The 23,298-nt window shown below is 40.3% G+C and overlaps 2 protein-coding genes across 2 annotated transcripts in view; both read left to right on the top strand.

The window, feature by feature from the left end:
* The window catches only part of LOC133018750 (phosphatidylinositol 3-kinase regulatory subunit gamma-like), a 34,976-nt gene extending 19,647 nt beyond the window's left edge, over window positions 1-15,329 (top strand). The window contains exons 4-16 of the mRNA XM_061085181.1: window positions 1,311-1,388; window positions 1,750-1,902; window positions 2,849-3,059; window positions 3,250-3,335; window positions 3,518-3,620; window positions 4,333-4,431; window positions 4,546-4,726; window positions 4,922-5,041; window positions 5,583-5,725; window positions 5,841-6,017; window positions 6,141-6,212; window positions 6,372-6,542; window positions 8,489-15,329. Of these exons, the coding sequence (XP_060941164.1) occupies window positions 1,311-1,388; window positions 1,750-1,902; window positions 2,849-3,059; window positions 3,250-3,335; window positions 3,518-3,620; window positions 4,333-4,431; window positions 4,546-4,726; window positions 4,922-5,041; window positions 5,583-5,725; window positions 5,841-6,017; window positions 6,141-6,212; window positions 6,372-6,542; window positions 8,489-8,696 (1,802 nt within the window). The 3' untranslated portion in view covers window positions 8,697-15,329. The remainder of the gene's footprint in view (window positions 1-1,310; window positions 1,389-1,749; window positions 1,903-2,848; window positions 3,060-3,249; window positions 3,336-3,517; window positions 3,621-4,332; window positions 4,432-4,545; window positions 4,727-4,921; window positions 5,042-5,582; window positions 5,726-5,840; window positions 6,018-6,140; window positions 6,213-6,371; window positions 6,543-8,488) is intronic.
* Window positions 15,330-17,099: 1,770 nt separating this feature from the next.
* On the top strand, window positions 17,100-21,666 carry LOC133017855 (gamma-interferon-inducible lysosomal thiol reductase-like). Its single transcript, XM_061084079.1, has 7 exons — window positions 17,100-17,377; window positions 18,786-18,974; window positions 19,129-19,203; window positions 19,464-19,547; window positions 19,663-19,815; window positions 21,154-21,222; window positions 21,336-21,666. Exons 1-7 carry the CDS (start codon window positions 17,222-17,224, stop codon window positions 21,399-21,401), a joined length of 792 nt encoding a protein of 263 aa, XP_060940062.1. The 5' UTR covers window positions 17,100-17,221; the 3' UTR covers window positions 21,402-21,666.
* Window positions 21,667-23,298: the final 1,632 nt, after the last annotated feature.

The raw sequence follows: 23,298 nt of genomic DNA, 5'->3' as shown, positions 1-23,298 counted from the left end.
TGAAAATGACAAAGGATTAATCGAATTTGAAAGTAGCTGATGATTAATTATAAAGAAGAGTTAATATTTATTATTTTGGACTTTTCAAGATTTCTTTGTAGCTTTCTCACCACCTTCTGGATTGTTTCCTGTAAACAGATCACTCTAAAATCAAGCATTTTTTTGTGTGCATATAAACTTTTTTTGAGGATACTAAATTTGTTGCATTTTCATTGTGAGCCTATGTACGCACTCTAATCCTGGGGTGTGAAATTCGACACAGCTTTAGTCTGTTCTTCAAGTTAATGATGACACTAAATAAATAAAAACTGTCAGAGCACAGAAAAAATACGGAGCCCGAGGAGCAGATGTGTTATTGACAAGAGTTACGTGCAGAGACTCAGACCCTCCCTGTCGTCATGGCCGAGAGAATCCACCAAAAAATGTTCTTATAGGAGTGAACATTTCAAAAGGTCGATATTAGATGGTCGACAGGAAGCCGGCCTCTGACACCTAAATGTTGCAGTAACGCAGACTTACTTCCCAATGTTGGATGCACACACACTCTGACTGCATAGTTTGGTTTTCACAACTACCTGAGAGACGACCTTGTCTCGAGGAATTGTCTCCTAGATGCAAACTGTCTAGACCCGGCGTTTCTAAAATGTTTTTTTGTATGGGAAATCTGTGGTATATTCATTCAGAGTTTTCTTCAGTAAGGTTTTCATAGGATATGTGAAATGTTTCTTTCCCTCGTGGAACAATCCGCCGAAAAGAATGAATGAAGAATTTCAGATGTAGACTTAATATATTTTCTGTGCTGTGTCTGGCTTTAAATAAATTTCCACAATAAAAGAACCAAAAAAAAGGGATGAAACACTTAACAGGTGAACATTTGTTGGCTCTGCTTTAGTAAATATTAGTTGTGGAGAAACATTTTCTCGAGCAACTCTCCCTCCATTTGATTATTTACCTTCACTCTGTTATTGGATTTGAGACCAGAATGAAAACAGCCGACACATGCTCCGTCATGCACACGTTGTTGCTCACCCAGTATCACCGACCAATTGGTAATACAATTTTTGTGTTGAGTAACAAAAACATTTTGTTGTGGGATTTTTCTATTCTTTTTCTTTTCGATACAAACAACAACACAGTCCAACAACCTCGTCGGCAGGCATCATGATATAAATGCTATACTATTAGTCTGTCTGGTACGTTTTGTATTGACTCCTTTGCGTTGATTGTTGTGGGTTTTTGTTTTGTTTGATTGGTTTTCTGTTCGTCAATGGTCAGTGACGGAGAACTCACATGCATTTTGTTTTTCTCAGGTCTGGACTTCACGACATTGTACAGGACAGCTGTCTCCCCCTCAGATTCAGAGAGTCAGGTGTACTGCCTGAGCTCTGGTGAGATAATTTACTACTTCTTTGTTTTTTTCAGAGCATTTAATCGAATAGTTTCTGATTATTTCTAGAACATGCATGCTGCTTTGTACCTGTTGCTCTCTATCTATTGTTACAGTCTGTATATTTAGGAAACGGCTATAGTCTTATGTAGTCAGCAATTCAGTAGCTCAATGGTACGTCTCCCATGCCTGTTCCAAATGGCCACATGACCAACTTTTAGATCATAGCCCCGCCTCTTTAAAGAGTTTCTCAACCGAAATCAACAAAACTAAATGTCTAACAGGTTTATATTTAATGATTTGATTGATTATGGTCGAATTTGCCTCCTAATGTCTGTATTCTGTGTGTCTTGGTGGTCCAGAGAGTGACGTGGGTCAGACAGACGTGGGTTACCTCTCTGAGTGTGTCCTGCACTACCTGAGAGACCTCCCGTCACCTGTCATCCCGGCCTCTATCTACCCTCAGCTTCAGACTGTTGTCACGCTGCAGCAGCAGGTCCTGCAGCAGTCAGCAGGTCGGTCTCATACCCTGAGGAAATAACTCAAGCATTTAAACACATTTTCTTCTAATTAGGACAGAGGGACATGTGTCTTATTGTAATGTCTTTTTAATAGATTGTTAGAACATTTTACTTGAAACATACAGATTCTGTATGTTACTGCCGACTATTCAAAGGATAGGATTATACCATCTTGCAGCAGCAGTTGAGGGATCAAGGTCCCGTTAATGCATCAAATAACTAATTAAAACCAAACTTATCATAAACATGAACACTTGAACAAAGTGTTGCCACAGGTGTGATAGGTACCACAATTCACAGAAACCATTTTTGAGACACGATGCACACAATTTACAGTTAAAAACTCAGAGCCACTGTTATGGTCCTTTGGAAGAAAAACTGAAGTTACATTGTTCCTGACTACTCTTAATATAGTATGAACAAAATTCTATCCTGTTGGAATATTATTCTTAATAGAATAGTAAAAAAATATATAAATTGAGCTGTCTGCTGCTGATGTTGTGAAGAGAAAGACAACTTCCATTGCCTCAGAGGCTGTAATTTAACAGAAAGAATTGCACAGGGCCCAAAGTGAGCGATGTTTGCTGGTGATCGAGGTCAGTCGCATGTCAGCGTTGAGAGAATAGACTTAAGTGTCGGGAGAGGATGAGCTCACTGTGGCATGTTAGAAATGCTTCAGCTGATTCTCCTTTGTACTGAGTAGGCCATGATTTCATTACAGATATATACTAGGTCTATTTACAGAAACATGCACTGACTTCATTGACCTTTGCTTGAAAAATACCAAACTATAGATAAGATTAAAGATAAAAGTAAGTTTTTTAATAGGTTTACTGACATTCTTCAGATGTGATGTTATACATACATTGTTCAGTTTGTCACAACAGTTCTGTGTATACACTATACATCCTAATCGTGTTTGTTTGAATCACTGTTGCAGATGGTGCGGTCGCTGGCAGCCATGACAGAGAGGTAAGCCTGGTTCTCGAGAGCTCCACTGCCGTCCCCCTCCACAACTGTCTCACCCTGCAGTACCTCCTCACACACCTGGCCAAGGTCACCCAGGTGCAGGCCAGCAATGGCCTGGACACACACACACTGGGAAAGATCTTTGGACCACTGCTCATACGGACAGGCCCCTCTACCCCATGGTACATATTTTTTTCTGATATACCTAAACAAATGTAAGAGTGTGTGAAGTTTTAATGATGATGAGGGATCGGGGATCTTGAAATTTTCATTTCTGTGCTGCAGTTTGTTTGGTTTGAGTCTCTTGGATATATCAGCCATTGTATGTCAAACTGTTGCGGTTGCTTGATTCATTAATTGAATGATTTGTAGGTTATCACTTGGTGAGAAGTTCCCTGCCCTTGTGGTGGAGAGGCTGTTGATAGAAAGAACTATGGAGCAGGACCTAACTCCTCCAGGTGAAATATTTTTTATAAAACCTGAGTAGAATAATGGTTATTTTTCCCCACAGTACAAAAACATATAATTTGTTTTGTTTATTAGAGAAACATTGTACTTGTTGGCTTTTTAGCCGTTTTATTGGGAGTCATGTGTTGACTGGTTTTATTTTCTATTTGTCCATGTGCACTTTTCTATGTAGTTCTTCCAGCAAAGCCAGTCAAGTCAAAAATGGCCCCATCAGCCATGACGGACACAAGCAGCCTGCTGAACGACGCTGAGTGGTACTGGGGGGAAATCTCCAGGTAAAGCATGAAAGTCAGCTGTGACTGTTAAGAGAGAAATTGATCCGAGTTAATGAGGTTTCGATCCATTTCAAAGTCAGGGACTGTGGCCAAGGTGCCCGCTCGCTACTGAATGGTTGGATGTTATTTGATCACATAGACACTCAACAATTGAGCAAAGTTAGACTTATGTTGCTGTTTGACAAAACTTCAGACCAAATAATCAGACCATGAAAAAGGTCTGTCCTCCTAGGCATTTATTAGTTTCTGACAAAAATCAAAATTTCCCCAAAAAAACAGTATCTCTGAACCATATCACATTAAGTATTTTACATGTTAATAATATTACTATTGATAATATGTAATCTTTTAATTTCCATTCATTCACCTGAAACTCTTTGTGGAGGCCCACCTCACACTTCACCTGTGATTTAAATGATTCTGTATTTGACAGAAAGGGTAGCTTTGAGCCATCAGCTACAATATATTAGCTGTTGATAGCCACAAGCTAAGCACGCCGTCGCTAAGGACAGCTGCAGGAGCACAGGTGCTCTGAACATTCGTTTTGCAAAATGAACCCAGGCAGGACTATGGGTGGAACCACTTGATATGTTTACTGGAGGATTACTGTGTGCATTACCAGCACACCATATATGCAATAAAAGTCCAGAGTGTCATTGTTTTGTGGTTTAATATCAGCTGAGTTAGTGTTAATGAGTTGCTGTGTTTGCAGAGAGGAAGTGAATGAGAAGCTGCGAGACACTCCAGACGGCACCTTTCTTGTCCGGGATGCCTCAAGTAAACTAGAGGGCGAGTACACTCTCACCCTCAGGTAAAACAGCACTTCATCTTTAAAAAGTATTTCTGTAAATAGACGTACTATTTCCAGTCTATGTACGAGTACAACCAATTTTCATTCTCATTTGGCTCCTGTCTCCCCCTGCAGGAAAGGGGGGAACAACAAGCTCATCAAGATTTACCACAGAGATGGGAAGTACGGCTTCTCAGAGCCTCTCACCTTTCTGTCTGTCGTGGAGCTCATCAATCACTACCGCCACGAGTCCCTGGCTCAGTACAACGCCAAGCTGGACACCAGGCTTCTGTACCCGGTCTCAAAATACCAGCAGGTTTGTGATGCTGCAGATTGTAAAGCAGTTTGTTGGTTGTTGTTGTGTGAGTCTTCAAATTCGCTACCCAAACTTTTTATAACCTAATTCAATTGCAAGAGATATCCTTGTATGAATGACGATAATCACTGTTTGACTCGTTTTTATTATTTCATGCATCAAATTGGTGATGTTGCTTTCATCTGCTTTTTGCAGCTGGTGAAGGAGAACAGTATCGAGGAGGTGGGAGAGCAGCTGAAAGTTTATCATGAGCAGTATCAGGAAAAGAGTCGCGAGTACGACTCTTTGTACGAGGAGTACACACGCACCTCACAGGTACGGCTTCAACACACACAGTCACATTAACACACACAAACAGGGGATGTGTCGCACAATGTTATAAATCTTACTTTAGTTATACTGATGGAACACAAACATAAAGATACATAAAATATATCCTGGAAATAAGATGAAAGTTGGTTTTAGCCAGATTAAAATATAAATTAATTTGAGCTATAGAACCATGCACATAGAATAAACAGTCGAGGATGCAAACAATGTGAAATCATGTCAAATAAGACGTCACATAAAAATAAAATATGCTTAATAATAAAAGTAAAAAAACTCAAAATTATGTTTAACATGCTATATATAAATACAAATATGACGATTAAAGTTGTGAGTTTATATTGTGAGATCTTAAAATATTTTCATTATGTTCAAAACAATTGTTGAGAACGGTTCACATTTCTTTGCTAGCTTTTATATAAGAGGCAGGAAAAAAACATGATAAATCTGGGATTCAGCAGCTTCAGACTGAATTAAATATTAAATCAAATGGACAGTCAGAGTTTCTCCTTCTCGCTTTATTCCCCAGGAGCTGCAGATGAAGCGCACAGCCATTGAGGCCTTTAATGAAACCATCAAGATCTTTGAGGAGCAGTGTGAGACTCAGGAGCGCTACAGCAGAGAGTCTTTGGAGCGGTTTCAGCGCGAAGGCAATGAAAAGGAGATTCAAAAGTACATTTATGTTTTTTTTTTAACGGAGCCGTAAATCAAACTGCTAAATATTAATTGTGTTCAGCATTTGAAAAACACATTGATAGACGTAATTTTATAATTTCCCTCAAATCAGGATCCAGAGCAACTCAGAGCGTTTAAAGTCTCGTGTGAAGGAGATCCACGACAGCAAGTGTAAACTGGAGCAGGACCTGAGACAGCAGGTCGCTGACAACAGAGAGATCGACAAGAAGATGAACAGCCTCAAGCCAGATCTCATGCAGCTCCGCAAGATCAGAGACCAGTATTTGATGTAAGAGGAATGAATCCAACATTTACCCCCTGCATTAAATACATGCTCACACAAACAAAACACAAGTTTCTGAACCGACTGTCAGCAACAATGTCAGCATTACATGTCTGCGGTGTTTTGCAGATGGCTGACACAGAAGGGGACACGGCAGAAGAAGATCAATGAATGGCTGGGCATAAAGAATGAAGCTGATGAGTAAGTGTTTGAGATGAAGGAGTGGTTTGGCAACTTGTGCTGTGATGACAGGGTGCCGTCGTATCTGCACCTATAATTTAAAAAGTGGTTGCAGCTCGCTGTAATGTTCATGGTATGAGATGTACTTCAGTGTTTGCCGCATTATTTCTGCCTTTCCAGCTCATACTCGCTCGAGGAAGACGAGGGCTCGCCCCACAATGATGAGTGTGCCTGGTACGTGGGTGACATCAAACGCACCCAGGCTGAGGACATGCTGAGAGGGAAATGTAATGGAACCTTCCTCATCCGTGAGAGCCAATCACAGAAGGGCTCCTACGCCTGTTCTGTTGTGTGAGTTTGTGTTTCATCTTTTTTAAAGGACAGAAATCCACCTGAATAGTGATTATGTTTTTCCATTGATATTGATTTTCTATTGATAATATTAATAATATATTTATTTTCTTAATAAACTTACAAAGTTCTCTACAAAGTTAAAGTTGCACACAAAAGTAAAACAGAATATATGTCAAATTGTTGGACAGCAAAGGCCTGGTTAACATGACAGCATGAATATTGACAATAGGATTTCAGATCTCTGAACACTACCCAGTTTACAGTAAAACATCAATGGTATCCACTTGGTTTTCGTGGCAGCCGTGGTTTAAAAAAGCACAGAAGTGGGGGACAGGGGGCATGCATCATCAATGGCGGGGGCCAGCCTCTTTGTCATTGGCCCGTGGTCGGTGGATTGACCCATTCCTTCATCACAGGCTGTTTAGAGAGAGCTGGAAGTTGACTTTGTCCTCTCAGTCCTCTGCTCGGTCGAATCTCCAAAGGTAACGTCCACTTGAGGCTGCTCCTTGTAGCGAGGCAGGGCCGACGAAGAGGTCGGGCTCGGTTTGTGCTCATCCGCACTTCAGGTCAGGTGAAGCTGTGTCTCTTGCCTTCCCTGAGTGGGCTGAAGGTTCCACAAACACTACTGCCTCCATTCCTCTTGAAGATCTTCCACTTCACTGCTAATAACAGAAGAATTGGCATGAAGGTCAACTCTGTGTTTTCCTTTGCTCCTGCCGTCGTGTTAATTTGAGAAATCGTAGAAGTTATCCAGAAAAAGGAAATCGAGTGAGAAAAGTACTCTGAGCAATCCACAGTGCAGCCAACCAACTTATCCAAGGAAAACAAAGTGAGGACTGAGCTTCTCTCACACACTTATATACCCTCCAGAATGCTCGGTAAATGCCAGGGTTCCAAAATGTAGCTGTTTTGATCTAATAGAATACAGGGGGATGGAGGTAGGGGTGACGTGAAGGGAAATGCATCATAGAAATCGTAAGAAGTCCTTCCATAGACGCTCATTATAATCCAAAAATTGCAGGAAAGCGGACAGATAATAGACCAAAAAAAAAATGATGTTATATATTGGTTATATTGACCGATTTAACATTATCAATTTAAAGTGATTCAAATTGGTAAATTGTTGTTGCACTTTCTTGTGAAAGACGGTGAATAAAGCCACCAGGGTTTTAACCACAAATTATATGAGTTCTGTTGAAGCCCTCTATCATTCACAATACTTTTATCTGGCATCTGATGGTTTCTTTTATTAAGTTATAGGTCCCACTTCATTTAAATGTCACACAGTGATTGCTCAGGAGCAGTTGTAGTCCTTATAGTATCATTTTAATATTTAATACGGTTATTAAAGTATTTATCAGCCTGTCCTATAACATGTTATACCTGCAATTCTGGAAAGTCATTATCCTTAGAAAGCATACAGAGCAGAGGGATGGCTGCTCGTTTGTTTTAGTGTAAACAAGAGAGGGCAGTGCAACATGGATTTCTCTCTACAGCAACATTGTGGGATCTCTTTACTTAAGACATTACATTTACACAGGGAGAAATCCATCAGGAGACTGGTAAAGAGAAGTAGTTTTCCTTTCATTCAAATTATATTCAGCAAATTTTACGAAAATGCCAGTGTTTGAACTCAGCCTTCTTAAGGCCAGCTAATTATAAAAATATTTAATATGCTATGATAGTTTTTACATTATTTCCCTTGGAATTAAATTTATTTGCCTGTGCACCTCTGTGGAATTACACCAAAGAAAATGCAATGATGAAGATGTAAACAGGTCAGAGGTTTCATGCTAATTTCTTCCATTAACAGTAATTCCGGGAAATGTAGGAAATCAGTGAAGCCGTTTTCAGATCTGAACTCCTGACAATGTCCTCAGAATATACAACATTTCCCTTTGTTACACTACAGTAATTAATATGATGTTTGTCCTTGTTTTCAGTGTGGAGGGCGACGCCAAGCACTGTGTCATCTACAAGACGGCCACCGGTTACGGATTCGCTGAGCCCTACAATCTCTACTCGTCCCTCAAAGACCTGGTGCTCCACTACAAAAACGTCTCCTTGGTCCAACACAACGACCACCTGAATGTAAATCTAGCCTTCCCTGTCCTGGCCTGCTCCCAGAACCAGAACCAGCACCCCAGATGAATAATCGAGTGGAAGTGTCGGACACCTACCAGGGTGGGGAAACAAAATTTTCACTCAGATGCCATGGGGGGAAAAAAATAAACATCTGAACAATGCACTTGTTCATGTGGTTGAAGAAGTGGGTAAAAATCGACTCAGCAGCCACAATTGAAAAAAAAATCGTATTTTTTTGGCCGGAGGCTGGTGCTTATTTCCCACACTGACCCCAGTCCAGCAGCAAAGAGCACTCCTTGCTAACAGCATGGCTTCAATATAAGCACACTGCTAGCAGCAAGTAAGCACTGTACAGTACGCCTGGCTGACGCAGCGAGTTCTACCGCAAGGAGAATGTCGCATTAGCCAGCCATGACTGTACAGTGTCGGTTATTAAAACAGTGTGTGAAATTCAAAGACACACTTTCGACAGAGGAGAAACAAGACTAAATGTGTTGAAGGAAAAAAGAAGCACACGCAAATGTTGTTTTTCAAGATCGTGAAGAGGAGAGACCAGATGGGATGATGGGAAAATACACAGGGGGCACTTTTTCTTTTTTGCTTTGAACACGACGAGTGTCTATAGACAAAGGCCTGATCTGTCATCCCCAGACTGCCTGCAAACTCTCCGTAGACAAAAGCCTGAGCTGTTATCCACTAAAAGGACTGGCTTTGCTAAACCAGGCTGCTCGCATCCCACCCGAAGGCGGCTGAGGAACCGTGGACCAGGAGGGTGTAGTCACTGGAGCCGAGGGGAGAGGGAGGAGAAACTGCTGGGGTTGTTATTTTGGGGGGGGGTTTAAAAATATTGATTCAATTTAAAGCTTGCTCAAGTGCCATAGTAATAGCTTTGAATGACCACAATCCTGTGTCACTAGAACGAGGGGGCACGTGGAGGAAGGAGAGAATGAACGCCTGTCGACATTGACAAAGCTAAAGCTTTAAAAATGATCTTTATTTTCAACTGGCTTGTTGCTCTCTCTCTCTCTCTCTCAGAGGCGCCTCCCTCTGATCTGATGTGGTACAATGGACAGCAGATACTGTATTACGTGATAGAAGTGCATGTATTTGGTATATTGGTATATTGTGAATATAGAAGTACTTTTTAATCACAATAAACTAGATGCACAGGTACATTGATCAATGCAGTTCCACATAATTCAGGTTTCCTTCTTAAAGGAAATAGTGGAAAGAGTCCTGCATTAAACGTCTCTTTGTTTCAGACTTCTTCCTTATTTTTTCATCCTGTTTAAGACTGTAGCACCTGTAGCCATTGACTTTAGGCATAACTGTTAGTGCTGCTCTTAAGTGTCTCTATATGCTACAGACACTTGCAGAGCATCAATCTATGTGATTATTGAATCTTCGGTACTGTATTTGCTTAGCCTCTGTTAGACTAGACTGTTGTTAGCGGTACAATGTCCTCGCAGATGTTTATTGTTGTTGTTTTTACAAGCAGATTTCACTCGGTACTTCCTCCCCCTTGTGCTTGACTGTTTGTTTCATCACAAGCTTGACTCACAGAGCTGTAGAACATAGATGTACAAAAAAAAAAGCGGTAATATAACATACATATATATATATATATAAATATATATATATAAATAATATTTCAGACACACATGCAGACAGTGTATGGGATTTTCTATAGATTAACCGCCGTGTTTCTTTAATTGTTTTTCCAAATATTTGCTATCACTCTTAGATTCTGTTAGAGGATGCACAGTATCCAGCTAATGTGAGCCAAATGAAGGATCTTTTCATGTAGCAAGAAAGAGAAAGCAGAACCAGTCGTGTTGCCATCCAGCGCGGCCTCTGTGCTCTGAGAGACTATCTAGTATGGTAAGCATGAAGTAGTCCTTCGTTTGGGTAGAGTTTTTTTAGTTGGTGGCTGATAATTGTGCTTTTAGTAGAGTATACAGTATAGTGTGTGGTGAATGCAGTATTACTATGATACTGTATTACTATGCTCACCATACGTGTATAACAAGCTTTAGATTTGCAGCGCTCAGATCAGTTCCCTCCGGTTGTTCTGTGCCGTGGCAGCGAGTTTCTCCTGTTTTCTCATGTTCATTTGGCTCAAGGTGGAGGTTTTACCACCTCTGTTCAAAGCACAAGTCATTTGTGTAAAAGGCAGGATGATCCAGTTATTATTGCGTGGTCGATAAAGCGGCGTCCCATGATGTCGCCTGTGAAATTGATTTATTTAGTTGATTTCTTGAGATGAATGAATATGAATAATCTCTCAAATTTATTACACATTGTCGACTGTCATTGCCAAAAAGAAAAGTATTTTTGTAGAAAGTTACGAGAGTCAAATGTCATTGGCAGTAGAACCTTTTAGAAAAATAATGCACTGCTTCTGAAAGTTACACATTGAAAAGTTACATGGATTTTGGATGGATGGATGGATTTTTATTTTTTATTGAGGAGGGATGGACGTTGCCGTTTTGTTCCTAGATGAGATCCTCACCCACTCGACATGTCATGAAACTCAATTACTAGTGAATGATTTGGTTTCATCTGATTTCAGGTACCAAACCCCATTTTCAGATCAAACTCAACCCGAAGAGGTTAAATCCAGACGTCATTGTTGTTTCAGTCAGGACGAATCAGTTGTACTGTACTTTGCACAAGTAGAAAATCCCAAGAATTTGATTCCGATGCTTGTGGTTAGAGGGCTATAAAAAGTGAGGAAGATTCGAGAGATAATTAGAAGTGCCTTTAGTCATCGTGATGAGCTTGTTTTCTCTCCTTGTTGTCGTTGGAGCGTTTCTCCACAAGATGGTGCCATCACCACACATGCTGTGCCCCAAGGTTCACATGTTCGCCATTCGTCTAAAACTGGCAATTGAGCGTAGTTTTTGAGTGTGATTGTGTCTGCGTCTGTGTGTGTGTGTGTGTGTGTGCGTGTGCGTGTTTGAGTGTGTTATAGATACGAGAGCTACAGACTTTAGCTGTGCCTCTTTGTTGTTACATCTATAATTGTTACATATTCCTTCTCTCTCTGGTGGGGGGCTGTACATTGGCTTGGTGCTCTCTCTCTCTCACGGTGCACACAGGCTAGCTTTCTTTGGTGTTTATTTTTTCATGGTGTATTTTTGAATAACACTCATAAGATAGAAATGTGAACCGTACATATCCACGTCCCAGCCCAGTTGAAGCTTGATAAGCTCCCGAGTTAATGCATGCAGCCTTTCTCAGTGTTTTGTATGAAGAGTCGCTTCCTTCGTGGACGGCCGATCTGGTTGAGTCACCCGCCACTGCTGACGCATCCTTTATCCAGTTTGTTGGACCAACAATTTGCGACTGCACTTTTTCTTTTCTGTTCCCCAGCCTCAGAGCAGTGTGTCTAATGCCCAACAACCATAAACTCACAGACAGTGGCGAAGCTCAGTTGTGTTAGTGTTTGATTTGGTAGTTCTCTGTCTTTCCACACAGTATATCAGGAGTGTTTTTCTTTCTTACAGTGTACAATATATGCTTTTGTTGTCAACAGCTACCATGTAATTCTGATGTTTTTTGACTGATTGCAATGTTTTTACTGTCACTAAATGGACTGTGTAAACTCTTATGCAATTTATTGTCCGCTTAGCAAAAATTGTCCAACTTAACAAGACGAATGACGTGAATTTTTCTAGCTGGTCAGCTCATCCAAAACGTGGTAGATAGCCATGGAGGTAGTTCCTGAAATATCCATATTTCTGAGTGGAACTTCTTTATACTGAAGAAATCTGAGGAAGTTTATGGTCCAGAGAAACCAAACATTGTTCTTGAAAGATTTTATTCTTTTACTATCACAAACAAACATCTGTTCACCTCCATTTTCCTGTAGGTGGCAACAGAGGTTAAAAATCCGAAAAGTTACCGAACAAGGAAGTGAAACTAAATGCATGGATAGCTACCACCAGGAAAAGGTGAAAGGTTTTTGGAATAATTAGACCACTTAAAATATGTGTTGGAAAATCCTGCCAATGGAGCACGGTACTTTCAGTTTTATTCCACATCAGGTCAACTTGTTTCAGAGAAGTCCAGAGACGGGCCGGTTCTGCTTCTGTTCAAGCAAATTTGTTTTTGAACTACTTCACTTGTTGAGTACTTTTAACACTTTCACCGGCCATGTGCTCATCACAGATGTCTAATAGCTAGGAGCAATGGAACTTTAGTAGCAGTGGAGCCCGGTGGAGCGGTGTGATGAGCATGAAACAGGCGGGGGATGAAAACTTTATTTGTGCTTCGACTCTGAGGTGACTTTTGTTGCACGAAGCAATCACCCTACTAAACTCCTACATATGCATTTGTGTCCGAGCTTCTTGGAGAACACTTTTCTATATAACACGTGATCATTCAAGGAATTCAAATATTTTTTCATCCGCTTTGGTACACTGTAAATTATATTTCTTGAAATCGTCTCGTACGCAAAGCACATCTTTCACTGACTACAAGGAAACACATATTTGGTGTCTATTACGGTTTGAAGAATGAAATACATACTAGAGAATAAATATTTTGAAATATATTCTTAGATATCTATATTTTTGGATTATGTAATTCAGATTTTTGGGTCGCGCTTGAAGCGAATCAGAACGAGGCTTTGATGTGAACATGATTCTTCAGACTTGCTCCACGGGTGCTTTGTATTCGAGCGGTTATTGAAACGCAAGCATTTTTACTAATCGGCTGCAGTGAGCTTCATCGCGATCAGCAACACGCTTTGTGGTCACGGCTGATGGACGTACACTTAATCGATTGAGCATGAATATCAGGTGCATTCAGAGGATGAAGCAAGCTCATGTACATGTGTTAATATTTACAGAGCTAAGTCTATATGTTAAATGCAGTCCCCGGCTGCTTTGCATTTATTAAATATTAGAGAAAAGTTGTTTTTTGGGGGTTTTCTTTTATTGAACGTTATTGTCATATGGAAGATTCTGTTTTTTTTGTTATGTGTGAGTAGAGACAGTGTAAAAAGTTGCACCACAAAAGAGACACTTGGACGCTGCCGCAGATTTCCACCACAGATTGGACAATGTCGGAGTTACCACTGTGTCTTCCTCTGGTGGACCTCTGCAGCCGCTTGAAGTGGAAGTCAAAAACTGAGAAGAGAAAAAAGGTACACGATTTTGACGGTTCACGATCACTCCCCTGTGCAGATGTTTGTACTCGGAGCAATGATGGCATTAGAAAGTGTTCTTTTATGGTGCCCGAGTATAAATATTTTTATTTGGCTTTTTAAAAAAGCTGGTAGATTTGTTTGTCCAAATGTTTTTTTTTTGGTTTGTTTGTTTATATATGTTATAATGATAACCTTACAGAGCCTATAAAGAAAAAAATAAGCTAGCTTGAATATTTTCCTCCATGCAGAAAAAAAATACAAATGTTTACAGTATGTAATTAACCAAATGGTAAATATGCGTTTGAGAATCAATCTGTCTGTCCCTCAAAGTGGCCGAGACAGATTGATTTTCTATTTCTTTATTTCCTCTGTCATTTTAAACTTGAAAATGTTACGAATGCTTGTTCTGTTTCTTCCTGTTCCTCTTTTTTTCCTTTTTTTTTCCTTTTTTTTTTACTTGTGAGGACAGTGCTCCCTCAATTTCAAAATAATAACTCAACAAAACAATGTAGTTAAATAAGATTGATTTAATACCACAACAAACATGCACTCACAAGTCTGTCATTTTCTACCTGCTGACTGCTTCACCTCACACTGAGCATTGTACTGCAGTTCCTGCTCTTTAGATTATGTACTGTGTGTTCTGGCTCCGTCAGGTGTCTCTCTGGGTCGTCGAGGGTTACAGTGAACTGTCTTGAATAACAGTGAAAACTCACCACTCGGTGAACATGCCTGTGCACAACCTTAGAACATAAAAAGCTGTAAATTCAGGAAGAATTATCAAGAGGCATCCTGTTCTTGATTTTGCACTACACAGCAAATGGTACTCAATGGAAAAACAATCAATTTCCCTATTGGTTGATTATCTGATCTATTAGACTAAATGATATCCAGTATAGAATCCCATTTCCATTTAAAATACAAATACATTAACATTTCCACTTTTCTGCTTGTATCCAGTCAATGTAGCTTTGCAATTTGTTTGACTAAATCTCATGTGAATGTTGTTTCACTGGTGAAGGTTAGAAGACCTGCAGTGGTACAGAGCAGCGACAATCTAAAACGCTTTGAACTAAACCAGCTGCTTTGTAACGTTTCCCATCAAATTGTATCGCTGCCTCAGCAGAAGTAAAACACGTACACTTCTCTAATTTAATAATGATGTGGTCTTACTTTCAAACACATGAATGGAAACAAAGGGGGAAGTCCGATAAATTTACTCTACACCAAAGTGCAATTGAATTCAGAGGGAGCACTGTCGGTAGAGGCCTGTCAGTTGTGGTGTGCTCTATTCCCTATGCACGAAAAAGATGGTTACTCTTCTGCTTCTTCTCTTACGATATCCTCCCTTTGTTGGTCTGTCATTATTCAGATGCAACATCTCTCTCTCTCTCTCTCTCTCTCTCTCTCTCTCTCTCTCTCTCTCTCTAGTGTACAGCTTGCTTCAGAGATGTTTATCCTCAGACAGTTTCTCTTTCATCTGCACTGTTCTTTCTTTATGCCGATGCAATGATTTTAAAAGACAATAAAAGACGTCAAATGGAGGTTGTGCTCGTTTCACTGCTTCATTATGTTGATTTCATCCTCACGCTGTCACACTTTCTCAGAAGTTTATGTCCTAGATACACTGTAGCCCTCATTTGTCAGACTCACTGACAGAAAAATCTAATTTGTTCCAATTTTTATAAATTTGTTCAATGCAACACAATATTATTGACTCATTTGCTATCCTTTGAGAGTTGTAAGTGTATCTTTATTTTATGTGCCAGGCACTTTTTGCCACATCCACTAAGAGTTAAAATGAAAACTCACTCACTTTTGCCCCTTTGCACAAAACATGTATCATTGATGAGAAAAGAGATTGAAGGGTAACCAGGGAAACTGTAACAGAAGAGATAAGAAGTGTAGTTTCAACAATTGCAGTTTCAAAAGTCTTGTAAATCTTGAGGGGTCAAAGATGCACTTTAGGAAACCCAATGGTCCATTCATTGTGCTTTTTTGATTCTCTCCATTTTTACCTCCAGTTTTGATTTAGATGACTTAAGATGACTTTCAAGAAAACATGAATATCAACAACGCAAAATCTAAACCATTTTCAAAAATGATCTTTGCCCAGTGTCAGGGGAGGAAGTAAATGCATGCAACAAGGTATCACATGATGCATTTAACCCAATAGGACAAATAATTGTCTCACACAACTCTATCTGCAAACACACTTGTGTTTTCATAGGAGCTTTGCAGGAAGCAGTTGTAATGAAACTGGAACGCAAGGTCTGTGGTGTTAACCAGATTTTTTTCTTTTCTAGAGAGGACCAGTATACCCTACTGCACCTGCACACTCTATGTAAATACAGCATAGGCGTACAAATGTAAAAGAAGCACAGATGAAGACAGATGTATTCTTGCACATAAAAACCCACCACAAAGAACAGTCACACACTTTAAAAACCCAAGTGAAGCAGAGAGAAAGCTGTGTGAGTCATGCACAGTCATGATCTGTCCTCTCTGTCCTGGGAGTGTGGAGGGAAAGCTGGGAGACATCATGTGAGAGTCACCAGGTAAAACATTTTACAATGATCAAGGGTTTGTACTGTTTATCTGCACTGTCTGTTCTCAGAGTTCTTGAGCAACACCTATGACCTGAGCTGAGACGTCCCTGTTGCGTCATCATCAGCCAGGAAGCCAAACCCACAGAACAAGTTGAGTGAGCAGATCATATGACTGCACTTCTCCCTAGTGATTTTTTTTCTGATCATTTTCCTCATGATTCTGTATCTGTGCAAGAGCAGCGGATCACCAAACCACACAACACTGATGTATGGCCTGTGTCTAACATCGTATGAGACTGATGGAAAATGTATTAACCTGTAATCCATTCATTAGAAAAAATAAAATGATTTTTTTTAGATGAAAACTGAAAATAACCTTGTAAATAAAAAAATATTTAGAATCCTATCGAGATACTGTAATTTAATTAATAAGCAGCATTGTTTATCAGAATAGTTTTTCTCTCATAAAAATGAATATAATATCGCTATTTCGAAAAACTGAGAATTTATATAATAATATATGAACATAATAGAATATGCTGTTTTCCTTCATTAACTGAGAAAATCATGGAACGTGGAATCTCAAAAACCTGATTAATTCAGAAAAATGGCGGACAGTGTTCTCATTAAAAGAGAAAAAGAATCGATAATTCAGAGAATCAGCAGATTGTTTTTTAAAAGATTTATTTTTCTCACGAAGACGCTGAATACTATTCTCTGCCGGTAACAAGTGACGCTGCCTTGATCATGTGACTGAGAATCAATCACAAAGGAGCGTCGCTTGACGAGGAAGCGGCAGAGCAGTATTTAAAGTCGCCGGGTAGTGTGGTTTGTGGGTCCGTGTTGTGTTGTCGCTGACTTTGTGTACTTCTGTATAACTGAAGAAGATGAAGACGATGAAGGCTCCTGTGCTGCTGCTGCTGGTTCTGACTGTGTGGTTAAACAGTGGAGACTGCTCTCCTTTCTCCTACTTCTCCTCCTCCTCCTGCTCCTCTCCTCCGTCCCAGTGGTGCTCCTCTCTGGAAACAGCTGTCCAGTGCGGGGTAAGTTATCCAGTTACACTTTACTGTTTTTTGACGGTATAACCCCACCGGACTACTTTAGCGTGCAGGATAGGTCACATACCGTGTAGTTCCGGTCAACTGTTCAACCACCGTTTGAAATCCCTTCGCGGGATGAGAGTGCTGGAAACCATGGCAACGCGTTTATTTAGCTAGTTAGCTCACTTGTGAAACTTCACATACGTCATAACACCGCTTCTCTTCGAAAATGTCGTAAATATCCGCTGTCTAGTTACAGAAAATGACGCAGTGACATTTGTGTGAATATGGTATCAGGCGTTGTGCCCACGCACTGTTGGTTTTCCACAGGAAACCGACACGCAAAGTTTTGTGTGGAGTTCATTTCGTTGATTGTACTGTGGCCGAAAGAGCTCAACGCACTGCAAATTCAGAAAACACGTCTTTTTTTCTAAACTTGCAGTGAGTTGAGCTCTTTCGGCCACCGTATATATGCCAGTTTGCACTCTTTGAGGAGATAGACAAACTATTTTTCTTATAATGGGAAGTCAGTGAAAGAGGAAGTCAAACAGTATCCTTCCTCTCCCAACCTCTCAGTGCAGGGATAGCACACTCGTAGTATAGTGCCATGTTCAGTTAAATGAACATCACAGTACCTGAAACAAACTGTCAACATCTGGGTCGTCTGCTTTGTGTATTTTGAATCGTTGATTTTATGGTGGCACTGATACCATCCCCAAGGCCCAAGATTCAAGACACACTCATTCAAATCAATTCCCTAAAAATGTCCAGATCCATGAATTATATCCGGGGAAATTTGTGATAAAGATCCACCCCAAAGCTAAATTGGTTCTTTTCTGAACCATGCCGCATCCGTCCTCCAAGTTTTATTGAAATCCTTCCAGTTATATTTGTGTTATCGTCAATGCAAACAAACCAACTAACAAACAAGTGGACGGGAGTGAAAACTTCCTTTTCTTGGAGGTAACTGGAAAGGTACTCAGCAGAGCTCTCCAACTTGAATTCAACATTGCTGCACAAAGTTGCACATACTCAGATAATCAGTCCTGTAAAAACGTCTATTTGATCAAGATCCATAGAAAGATCCAAAGAAAGTGATAAAAAAAAAAATCCTGGATCCGCCCATTTGTCCAGATCCATGTCAATATAACAATAATTTGTTCTTTCTTGACCTAACTCCCATGTTTACAACAAGTGTTTATGGGAATCAGCTGCTCCTGACTGAACGCCACCTCAAGTCCAGACACACACACACACACACACACACACACACACACACACACACACACACACACACACACACACACACACACACACACACACACACACACACACACACATCCTCTTAATTAAAAAACAGAGAGCGTGATCTAGCTGAAGTTGATCTGTACACTTTCTCCCTCTTGCTCAGGTTTTGAAGCAATGCCTTGAGTCTAACTTCACCAGGTCCCGCCAGACGGCAGCTCCCGTCGCGGTGGCGCTGTACTATGAGAGTCTGTGTCCCGGCTGCAGAATGTTTCTCGTGAATACTCTCTTGCCGACCTGGGTCATGCTGCAGGAAATCATGACCATTACTCTGGTTCCCTACGGAAACGCTGTGGTAAGCAGTTAACCCAGGACACTGGTGTTCCAGTTGGATTGTAATTCTATGGTGTTGTCATAAAGATACGTGATGTTTATGCTACTAAAAAATAAGTTTTTTTTTTTGTTTCTAACCTTTGAACGTTCTGCATTTACCTTGTCCCTGACCACAGGAGAAACCTGATGGACAGAAGTTTACTTTCGAGTGCCAGCACGGAGAACAGGAGTGTCTGGGTAACATGATTGAGGTGAAGTTACTTTACTTAACACACTGACAGTGATAGAACTGCTAGGCAGAGTAATGCTGTATCAATTGGAACCATGTTATTTGCCTTAGTTTCAATGTTCAGATTTTTGTAAATCTGGCTCTGGTGATAACATTGTAAGTGGTCAGACAATCAGTGTCTTCCAAATGCCTTATTACCTTTTTTTTTATACTAGTTATATACACACTACTGTCATCACACGATTGTAAGTCATGTGTGTGTTTCTGCCCCACTCCTCTCAGGCCTGTTTAATGAACAAGACCAATGCTATCCCGATCATCTACTGTATGGAATCCTCATATGATGTCATCAAGTCAGCCCAAAGCGTAAGGACGTGTGTGTTGCCTCATTTGGCTGTTGTCTGTTTGCGTACCTTGTTCTCTGGACATGCACTTATTATTTCACTGCTGTTTGTCGATTATCCACTGTTGCTATCTGTAGTGTTTGGAAATCTACAACCCTGACTTGAAGTGGGCCGAGGTCATTAGCTGTGTGAAGGGAGACGAGGGAAACCAGCTGATGCATGAGAACGCCATGAAGACCAAAGCTCTGAACCCTCCACACAAATATGTGCCCTGGATCACCATCAACGGGGTAAGGCTCTGGTGTAATCAATAAATCCTGCAGTATAACCATCTCCAGGAAGTGGCAAAAAAGGATTGCTCTCTACCACTTATCCTTTGAGGGTCTCGAGGGCCATGGAGCCACCCCCTGGCCTCTCTTTTCAGTGCCCCCCCGTTCTGCCACAGCTGCTGATGCTTGATTTGTAAATAAGTAACATAACATTTAAAGTGATGATATAATGTTGTGATCATTTAGACCTTTGCCCCAGAGCTCCAGTCTGTGAGTCAGTGAGCGCTGTGACTGATGAGTGAGAAGCTGCAGCTTGATGCGCTTCACAGCTCAGCACAACAGATGCCACTGTATCCCTGCCAAGCAACCTGGGGCCAGACACACAGTGACTTGAAACTGGAGTTCACTCAAAAGCTACTACGTAAGAAAAGAGGGGGAGAAACAAATTTGGTCTTCATCACTCACTAGGCACCAAAGCTAGTCACTGTGTGGAGAACTGAAGATTTACAGCAGTTTACTTTATCTAATCAAGCCTGAACAGAAACAAAGAAAAGGAATTTTACAGTATATATATTTCTTTAAAATGAACAGAACATTTACATTTACAAGATTACGTGGACACCAATATTTGGATGTTAACCAGATGAAGACATTAGTCTGAATGAGACACTCAGTGACAACAGCTCTGATTTGAATGGTAGCGTTAAAAAGCTGAGTCAAACTTTACATCTTTACAGAGTTAATGATAAATCTGCTAAGCAACAGTTTTGTGGTGTTGCACTCACATGACCCTGTAGGTAAACTTTTACTGCAACCACTGTGGCTCTTTGCCTTCACACTTTCTAGTTTTTTCAGTGTTCCTGTCGTACCATAAGTTTTTTGGGCAACATTCCACTGTACACAGTATTGCCCTATGATGCATCCCTCTCTCTGAGTCTAAGAGTGCCAAAGAGGCAGATCCACAGTTTTCGGAAAAACTACTCTTCCAAACATGCACTAAAACTCTGAACGTTTCTACACACCTCAAGGAGCTGTACCTGTGAATGTCTGAATCTGTTGAACTGGACAAAAAGTGACTTTATCCTGTCACCTCCGCAGTACAAAGTCTGTGTGATGTCCGAGCTGTAACTGTTAATTAACATTTTGCACTTCCACAGTTTTCACCTACGTCCTAAATTAAGGTTTTGACTTAGTCTTGTTAAATTTTGAAATGTAGTACAGTAATCGATATTGAGTGCTTTAAAAGAATTATGACATTCTGCTATGTGGCATTTATTATAACATTGCCCACTGTGTTGCAGACATTGCATCTATGTCTTAGTTATTCCAATAAAGACCTTAATTTGTATTCATTTTCAGGAGCATACAGAGGACCTCCAGGACAAAGCCATGACTTCTCTCTTCACTCTGGTCTGCAGCATGTACAAGGTACAATTCATGTCAATCACATCTTGTGCATTGGCTCTTTGAGTTTTACCTTCTGCCCTTTTGCTTGGACATTACCTTTGACCTCTAGAACACTCTCTTAATTTATTTTTCAGGGTGACAAGCCTGCGGTGTGTGGAGGAACTCAGAGACTCTACAAGAGCTACTCCCACAATGAGTGAAGGAGCAGCACCAGCCTTTGAGCTTGCTCTGCTCCAGGTGTGGCCTCCACATAAGCAATAATGAGGGATGTCATCGAGTCTCTTTTTTTAAATTGTGATTTTTACAGTGTTTGTATAAAGGGAAGAATTGATCACCTGACTTTATGATTCACACAATATAAAAACATGTTACTATGTTTTCATTATTAAAATTATTTTCTGAAACCATAAATCACTTTTTGTAGCATTTGGACAATGTGTTAATAAAGTATCTTTTGCTCAGTAAGATTCTTAAGTGAGTGAAATGACGTGGAAGCTTCCAAGTGGAAGCCATGACAAGGGCTGGTTAGATATTATAAATGCAAAGGTGCTTCAGTGCTTCCCTTCTTACATCTTTTAGCATCGCACACATTTTAGGAAAGGAAATGAGATATTGCCATTCCAAAATTCTTTGTGGCAGCAATATCTAATAATGATAATAATTTTTACTATTAAGATTTATATCATGCCCCAATGAGGCTTTACAAAGTTAGAAACATTTAAAATAGTAGGAATAGGGAGCAGATCTGAATCTGTGCACCATGAGTAAAGGGTGGAGGAAAGGTACTGGAGGGGCACGGAGAGATTTATGTGTGAGAAGGAGGAGATACTTACAAAGTCGAGTGTAAGTGCAGTCGGATTCTCTTTGCAATGCGCTGCTGTGAAAGACGTCCTTATGGATTCTCCTTCAGAACTTTCCTCATCCTCATTAGCATTTACATCAGTGAAATGGAATGAATGGTCAGGAAATGACTTTTTCTTTTACCTCTTAACTGCATCAACCAGGGACAGTGTACAGATGAATGGACTGATTTAACGTTCAGTGTTTCTGCTGTCCCTTAGATGGCGCCATATCTCACTGTCAGTCCCCTTTTACCTGAAGTGTAAAGAGAGAAACAAACAGCGAGTTACATGTAAATGGAATTTGCATGTATATAGAGGTTATATGGAAAGTCTTGAAATTATTATTTTAACTTCATCAGATTCCATAACTCTGAATGCAGTATATTCTGTCCTCTGAAAAAACAAAGATTTCAAGTGCAAATACATGCTATAGCAAAGTACACTTAATTATACATTATTCACTTAGCACATGTTAATGAGCAAAACAGCGCTCATATAACTAAATGTCAAATAAATACAAGTTTGAGGGATTCATGAGTCACAACTGACGTCAAACTTTGTTTTGTGTTTGGTCTTTAAACTCAGCTTCATGCGGGTGTGCAGCAGAAGGAGCAGGTTCATTCAAGTTCATCTCTTTTAGAATCATACTGAATCTTTAACACACACTCACATCCTATTAGAAATAGTAAATCCTTCCGAAGTTTGAAAATGTTAAGGCTGTAGGCAGCGGCTTGATCAAAGTCTGCATCTGGTCTGAACAGGTCTTATTGCCCTCGGTCGTCTGATTCTACTTTCAGATAGACACTCGTGAATAATGGTCTGTCATGCGGGCAGCTCCACTAACTCGGTCTAAAATCTGCTTAGTCATTAAAACTCAACAGACTAATGATTCAAAAATACTCATTGGATTTTGGTCTAATTAGCCCACAGTTAAGAAAAAGGCCACAGTTGAAGTTGACTGACAAGAGAAAAGGTAGCTGCTGATCATTGGTGTGTTGTTGGCTGACTGTTTCTCAAGAGGCGGGGAAATAGTCCTTTGCTGAGTGACAAGCCAAAGAACTGTTGGTGCCAGAGACGACTTCAGAGCTGATGTTAAATGTTGTTCCCGTGTCGTCCTCTGCGGTGCTTCCTTCCAAGTTGTCTTGTTCCCCTGATCTACTGTAGTAGCCAACACCATGAGGAGAAACAACTCGTCGAAAATTTTCAACTTCACCGAGGTAAGCATAATTTATGATCCTTTTTAAGAAATACAAAA

This window comes from Limanda limanda, chromosome 13, assembly GCF_963576545.1.
Source record: "Limanda limanda chromosome 13, fLimLim1.1, whole genome shotgun sequence".
NCBI classification, from domain to species: domain Eukaryota; kingdom Metazoa; phylum Chordata; class Actinopteri; order Pleuronectiformes; family Pleuronectidae; genus Limanda; species Limanda limanda.
The sequence above is the reverse complement of the archived record's forward strand: the minus strand, read 5'-3'. Positions and strand labels throughout refer to the sequence as shown.